At 44.0% G+C, this 7,133-nt stretch overlaps 2 protein-coding genes across 5 annotated transcripts in view; both read right to left on the bottom strand.

The window, feature by feature from the left end:
- Positions 1–54: 54 nt before the first annotated feature.
- Positions 55–4,118, bottom strand: si:dkey-183p4.10 (uncharacterized). 2 transcript variants are annotated; one of them, XM_064956234.1, is made up of 5 exons: positions 3,191–4,118; positions 1,100–3,039; positions 879–948; positions 654–764; positions 55–386 (listed from the first exon to the last, which is right to left on the bottom strand). In XM_064956234.1, the coding sequence occupies exons 2-5, from the start codon at positions 2,962–2,964 to the stop codon at positions 285–287; spliced, it is 2,148 nt and encodes a 715-aa protein (XP_064812306.1). In that variant the 5' UTR covers positions 2,965–3,039; positions 3,191–4,118; the 3' UTR covers positions 55–284. The 2 variants fall into 2 exon arrangements, with proteins under 2 accessions (XP_064812306.1, XP_064812305.1); XM_064956233.1 differs by having other exon boundaries at positions 879–951.
- A 2,907-nt stretch (positions 4,119–7,025) lies between these two features.
- Positions 7,026–7,133, bottom strand: part of LOC135527718 (uncharacterized) — a 32,734-nt gene continuing 32,626 nt past the window's right edge. For all 3 annotated transcript variants that reach the window (XM_064956237.1, XM_064956235.1, XM_064956236.1), the window contains one exon: positions 7,026–7,133. This exon is cut by the window's right edge and continues 1,251 nt beyond it. The gene's annotated coding sequence lies outside the window, so the exon portion shown is untranslated.

Below are 7,133 nucleotides of genomic sequence, written 5' to 3' on the forward strand. Positions count from 1 at the left end.
TTTCTGTATCTGTGATGGCAACAACAACAAAAACGACCGACGCTTAAAGTCGAATGGGACTATAAATATACCCCTTTATTATCCTCAAAACAGATAAAGACATGATATAGATGATGCCATGATACAAATAAGTGACAGCAACTACAGTATATAAGGAGATAGCATTTGCCTTACAAGTAAGCCTTTTTTTAAAAATCTTAACTACTGCTACTTTTTACATTCTAATTCTATTCAGACACATTGACAATACAGTACAGTCGTTAGGCAACACAATTTTAGCCAAATCACCAGTCCAAGTCCAGTTGGTATCTTGTCCACCAAAATGTCAGAAGTCCAATCACTGTCAACAGGGTTATCTTCACCAGTAACTTTGGCACCCTCTGATACTACAGAAACACAGTGTGTCAGAGGAATCAATCAAGCACCTTTTTTATAGCAAGTTTTTTTTTTACCTTTATTTTACTAGGCAAGTCAGTTAAGAACAAATTCTTATTCTCAATGACAGTCTAGGAACAGTGGGTTAACTGCCTGTTCAGGGGCAGAACGACAGATTTGTACCTTGTCAGCTCGGGGATTCGAACTTGCAACCTTTCGGTTACTAGTCCAACGCTCTAACCACTAGGCTACCCTGCCGTTGTGGGTTAAAGACTTACTTGGTCTCTCTTGGTGTGGGTCTGAGGCATTTTTCTGAGACCTTGTAGTTCTCCTTGTTGCTCCTGAGTCTCGGGTAAACTCATTCTCTGTCTCTCAGGTTCACTCTGCACCTGAAATAGTCACAACATCGTCATGTGCTCGTGGCTAAAGGAAAGAAACAGAGAGAGAGAGAGAGAGAGAGAGAGAGAGAGAGAGAGAGAGAGAGAGAGAGTGTGTGTGCTCACTTCAAGCCTTTCTGTAGAATCCAGGTCCTCGTCTCCATCAGATAACTTGTCGACCAAATCAACATCACTGCTGCTGAGAACGTAGTAGACAGGCAGTGACATAGTAAATCATTTCACTCATGTATACCACAGTGAGAGTGACATGTCTTGTTCAAGTAGAAATAGGCATTTCCTGGTTGGCGGTTGTTGTAACTATTTTTTATGTTTGTTATTTCACTTACCTGTCTGTGTATTCAATGACTTGAGGCAGGGGATCCATACAGAACTGAACTCTAGGCCTCCTCCCTGAAAAATCACATTCTGTTCCAGTGGCATTCTCCCACTCTTCCTCTTCATCATTATAAAACTTGTAGAATGCCTTGATTCTCTCTTTCTCTTGTTCCCAACTCCTATTATCCTCTTCGTCATCCTCTTCGTCTGCAAGTTCTCCACTCTCTGTGATTCCAGACGCGTCATGTTGGTAATCGTGAATTAAACCACCACGTTTCACATTATTCTTCCCTGTGTCCCAGCTTATATCAGTGTGAATGTGGCTCTTCAACCTTCCTGCTAGTTCCAGTTGAACTTTGCAAAGATGTTCCTCTTCTAAAGCGCCTGGCCCAGCCTCACCCCAAAGCCAAGTTTCCCGTTTATCCTCTCTTTGTTCAGCCTGCGATGTCCACAACGCTCCGGGCAAACTTTCCTCAGAGTCAGAAGGTGACATGTTGCCGGTACCACTGGGGATAGTTATAGCTGCTCTACCGCGTCTGGCCTCGCTGTGAAGGGTAAAAGTGGGGACATCGGAGATGGTTTCTGAAAGATGCAGGTCGGCAGCAACGCTCTGCTTGGAGCCGTCCTCCTCTCCACCTCCCCACTGAACTTGAAGAGGAGAATCCTCAGACCTCCGGTCTCTCCGAGGAAGACCCTGGTATCTTGGCAGCGCTTGGTGTTCTTCCTTATACTTCTGTTGTTCCTCCTCATCCTCACTCGAACTGCCACTGGAACTATTGCTGTCACTCTGAGGTTCAAGATGGTATCCAATACTCTTCCTCATGCCAGTGTCAATATTGGTATTGAACATCGCACAATCTACTAAATCTTGCTCACCTTCTACGCGTGGAGAGATAGAGGCTGTTACCTCTTCCATGATGTCTACTTTCTCCTCTGTATTCCAGATACCCTCCAGGGGACTAGACAGTTTTCCTCCATCCTTTTTGTCTTTACACGGAGAGCAGACAGAGGGGTAATCTGCGAATCTTTCATCCGCCTCTTGGTGGTCGTCCGATTGGAACTCCTTAATTTTCTTCAGAAGTGGGTGTTCCACAAAGGCGTTGACCATAAGAGCTTGCACATTCTGTGTTGCTGCAGGTTCTGGCCAATCATAAACAACCTCTTGAGCTCCATCTTCTTCTTGCTCGTCTTCCTCTTCATTCTCCTGAGGAACAGTCTGCTGGGAGAGGAAGTTCACTACTTTATTTCCCTCTTTTCTCTGGTTTTTGGTGATAGAGCTGGTCAGGACCTCCAGGTCTGAATCAGATGATTCCTCTTGGTTTTCCTCAGACGTCTGTCTTTCCTCTTCTTCACATATATCTGCTGTGATCTCCATGGTGACGTCTTCAGTGACACCCACAAAACACCTCACATCACTGTTCTCGTAAGCACCTTGCTCTGCGTTTCCGACTTCACGGTTTTCACTGTCTTGTTCGGCAAAAGGTTGTCCTGTGGTTACAATCTTCTCTATGTCCTGGAGTGCACCATCCCAGCTTTCTTCATCATAGTGAACAACCACAGACCAACCCCCTGGCGAGCCAAGGTTCTGTATTCCTGTGTCCTCTTCTTCTCCTGAGTCCATCATCTCTGCCTCTTCCTCATCAATAGGTTGACTATCCTCATGTCCTGAACCTATCTCTTCCTCATCAATATGTTGAGTCTCCTCTTCTCCTGAACCCATCTCTTCGTCATCAATATGTTGAGTCTCCTCTTCGTCATCATATATCTCCACTGAGATATGGTCAGATACAGTTTCTCCACCAGGCTCTCCCTCTACCTCTTCCTGTCCTACATCTTCCTCTTCCTCTCTCAGCACCGGTAACATTCCAGGAGACATGTGTGGCTTTGCTTTGTCAAAATGCACAGACTCAAAAGTCTAACTCTCCTTCAGGGAAAGATGGGAGGGATGAGTCTGCAAAAACAACATCACAGACAGAGAAATATCATATGAGATGGAAAATAATAACAAAGACAGAAAAACAAAAACAAACACTTTCAGGAAGTAGTTGCACTAAATGTCAGTGAAGGTGCAGTGTTCTAACTACAACCTGCATAACGTTTACCTGAAAATGAATCCGTTAAACAAATCAGCAAAGTTTTCTTCTATCTTCTAGGTAGAATAGGATAGGTAAATTCAAACTATATATGTCATTGATTTTTTTTGTGCATTTAGTTGTTCAGTTTTACCAAGAGACATGTAATGATTTTATTGTTTGCCAGCTTTTCATTTCCTATTAAGCTCTTCTGATTTCTGACAGGAAGAGAGTGAGTTTAGTTTTACATCTGTTTTTGCATCACGAAGCTTCCTGTCAAAATGGGGGTACAGAAATAGAACAAAACACATTGACAAAGTAGTGACAGACAGCACATACAGAGAACTACAAAATAGTTTAAACTAATATGTCAATTAAAATGGCAGAAAATCACAGTATGTTAAAAGCATTTGCTTTTTGTCGTAAAAAAAAAGTCACACATAAGAAGAAGGTGTTTATGTTGATGTGCTCAACGTAGATTCAACATGTCAGCCATGCTGTGCTTTTACTTTCAGATGTAGAACACAAGCCCCAGCCCTACCTCCATCCCTTAGAGGTGTAGGCTACCACTTCCACCCTGTCTATCTGTCTCTGTCTGTATCTGGCACATGAAGGTGCATCAACTGTCTAGGCCCTACCTACATATAACTTACTGGTCAACATATGAACAATCTCCATTCTTGCATAATATGTTATAAGGGATCAATCCAAAATAGACTTCAGATATCCAATAAATATAATGTATTAGTCTTTGTGCTGACTGAAATAATATATTTTCTCAGACGCTATCTCATATGATATTTTTCTGTCTTTGTTATTATTTTCCATCTCATATGATATTTTTCTGTCTGTGATGTTGTTTTTGCAGACTCATCCCTCCCATCTTTCCCTGAAGGAGAGTTAGACTTTGAGTCTGTGCATTTTGACAAAGCCACACATGTCTCCTGGAACGTTACCAGTGCTGAGAGAGGAAGAGGAAGATGTAGGACAGGAAGAGGTAGAGGGAGAGCCTGGTGGAGAAACTGAAACTGTATCTGACCATATCTCAGTGGAGATATATAATGACAAAGAGGAGACTCAACATATTGATGAGGAAGATATAGGTTCAGGAGAAGAGGAGAGTCACCATATTGATGAGGAAGAGATGAGAAGAGGAGACTCAACATATTGATGAGGAAGAGATGGGTTCAGGAGAAGAGGAGACTCAACATATTGATGAGGAAGAGATGAGAAGAGGAGACTCAACATATTGATGAGGAAGAGATGGGTTCAGGAGAAGAGGAGACTCAACATATTGATGAGGAAGAGATGGGTTCAGGAGAAGAGGAGACAACATATTGATGAGGAAGAGATGGGTTCAGGAGAAGAGGAGACAACATATTGATGAGGAAGATATAGGTTCAGGAGAAGAGGAGACTCAACATATTGATGAGGAAGAGATGAGAAGAGGAGACTCAACATATTGATGAGGAAGAGATGGGTTCAGGAGAAGAGGAGACAACATATTGATGAGGAAGAGATAAGCACAGTGTGTCTTTCTTAATTCCATTCGTTTAGTTTTAGTTTTGTGTGGATTGTTGTGAATTGTTAGATACTACTGCACTGTTGGTGCTAGGAACACAAGCATTTCACTACACCTGCAATAACATCTGCTAAATATACAGTATGTATGTGACCAATATCATTTGATTTGATGGCTTCCCCTTTAGAGTCTCAAACTTCTTGAATCACACACAGGTCACAGCAAGCCAGAATCTAGAGAGGGAAAAACAGAAACTAGAGAGGGAAAAAACAGAATCTAGAGAGGGAAAAACAGAATCTAGAGAGGGAAAAACAGAATCTAGAGATGGAAAACAAAATATAGAGAGGGAAAAAACAGAATCTAGAGAGGGAAAATCAGAATCTAGAGAGGGAAAAACAGAATCTAGAGAGGGAAAACAGAATATAGGGCCCCAGAAGGATAGGGCCCCAGAAAGATAGGGCCCCAGAAGGATTGGGCCCCAGAAGGATAGGGCTCCAGAAGGATAAGGCCCCAGATGGATAAGGCCACAGATGGATAAGGCCCCAGAAGGATAGGGCCCCAGAAGGATAGGGCCACTGAAGGCTAGGGCCCCAGAAGGCTAGGGCCCCAGATGTATAGGGCCCCAGAAGGCTAGGGCCCCAGATGGATAGGGCCCCAGAAGGATCCGGGGGTGTCCTCGGATGGGGCCACAGTGTCTCCTGACCCCTCCTGTCTCAGCCTCCAGTATTTATGCTGCAGTAGTTTATGTGTCGGGGGGCTAGGGTCAGTTTGTTATATCTGGAGTACTTCTCCTGTCCTATTCGGTGTCCTGTGTGAATTTAAGTGTGCTCTCTTTAATTCTCTCTTTCTTTCTCTCTCTCGGAGGACCTGAGCCCTAGGACCATGCCTCAGGACTACCTGACATGATGACTCCTTGTTGTCCCCAGTCAACCTGCCGTGCTGCTGCTCCAGTTTCAACTGTTCTGCCTGCGGCTATGGAACCCTGACCTGTTCACCGGACGTGCTGCCTGTCCCAGACCTGCTGTTTTCAACTCTCTAGAGACAGCATGAGTGGTAGAGATACTCTGAATAATCGGCTATGAAAAGCCAACTGACATTTACTCTGCACTCTCGACAACTACTGTGATTATTATTATTATTTGACCATGCTGGTCATCTATGAACATTTGAACATCTTGGCCATGTTCTGTTATAATCTCCACCCGGCACAGCCAGAAGAGGACTGGCCACCGCACATAGCCTGGTTCCTCTCTAGGTTTCTTCCTAGGTTTTGGCCTTTCGAGGGAGTTTTTCCTAGCCACCGTGCTTCTACACCTGCATTGCTTGCTGTTTGGGGTTTTAGGCTGGGTTTCTGTACAGCACTTTGAGACATCAGCTGATGTACGAAGGGCTTTATAAATACATTTGATTTGATTTTGATTTGATAGGGCCCCAAAAGGACATGGCCAGCCCTGCATGTTGAATGCAGTTGTACATAGCCTCTCGTTCTTTAACCATAGGTGTATTGGAAGAAGACACTGTGAAGTCCCTGCTTCAACCTCTGTTTTCGGGGACCCATTTTCCGGAAGTATAATTGCTACCTTCCGTGTCTGCTCATTTAGCAGTTGGTGAAATTCAAACCATTTCAGTGAGTGTCATTGTTTCATAAATCCGTTATCTTTAAACATAGCCTGCTGCAGGTCATCAAATGGCATCAGGCGTGTTGACACAGCTTTGGCAATTTACAGGCCCACATACTCAATGATAATTTGACAAATATACAGCAGAATATGAATCTGAACAAGCAGTCACCCCTCCAGGACAGTCACTCCTCCAGGTCAGTCACTCCTCCAGGACAGTCACTCCTCCAGGACAGTCACTCCTCCAGGACAGTCACCCCTCCAGGACAGTCACCCCTCCAGGACAGTCACCCCTCCAGGACAGTCACTCCTCCAGGACAGTCACCCCTCCAGGACAGTCACTCCTCCAGGACAGTCACTCCTCCAGGACAGTCACCCCTCCAGGACAGTCACCCCTCCAGGTCAGTCACCCCTCCAGGACAGTCACCCCTCCAGGACAGTCATTGGACCTTCTACATTTTATTACAGTTGATTTTCACAAACTCCACAAAAATGGACAGCACTTGTGACAATAATGTAAACACAATCATTAACATTATGGCCAACTTCTGATCCGATCGTGCCTTGCACCTTTTAAAGGCAATGTTTCCACACTCACGGAGACTGCATTCACGGTAAACTCTGCATATGTCACCTTGGAAGTTACCTTTAAATGTCAAACGCGCTACAATGCTGATCTACAGCTGATCAGATTGAATCCCCGGTCTCTGTTTCTCAAACAAAATGACACAAAACAGAATATTTATTGTGATACTTATCTCACGATTTTCATGATCTGCACAATTTTTTGGTGTCCAACAAAAATATGAGGTGCATTAGTCAAATATAATAA

The sequence above is a fragment of the Oncorhynchus masou genome, chromosome 33 (assembly GCF_036934945.1).
Source record: "Oncorhynchus masou masou isolate Uvic2021 chromosome 33, UVic_Omas_1.1, whole genome shotgun sequence".
NCBI classification, from domain to species: Eukaryota; Metazoa; Chordata; class Actinopteri; order Salmoniformes; family Salmonidae; genus Oncorhynchus; species Oncorhynchus masou.

Bases quoted from the DNA above. Each gene is read 5' to 3' on its own strand.
- si:dkey-183p4.10 (XM_064956233.1), bottom strand. From the start codon at position 2,964: ATGTCTCCTGGAATGTTACCGGTGCTGAGAGAGGAAGAGGAAGATGTA. The intron at 952-1,099 runs GTAAGTGAAATA...CTACGTTCTCAG, and splicing joins GTCATTGAATACACAGACAG to CAGCAGTGATGTTGATTTGG. The intron at 765-878 runs GTGAGCACACAC...TGACTATTTCAG, and splicing joins ATTCTACAGAAAGGCTTGAA to GTGCAGAGTGAACCTGAGAG.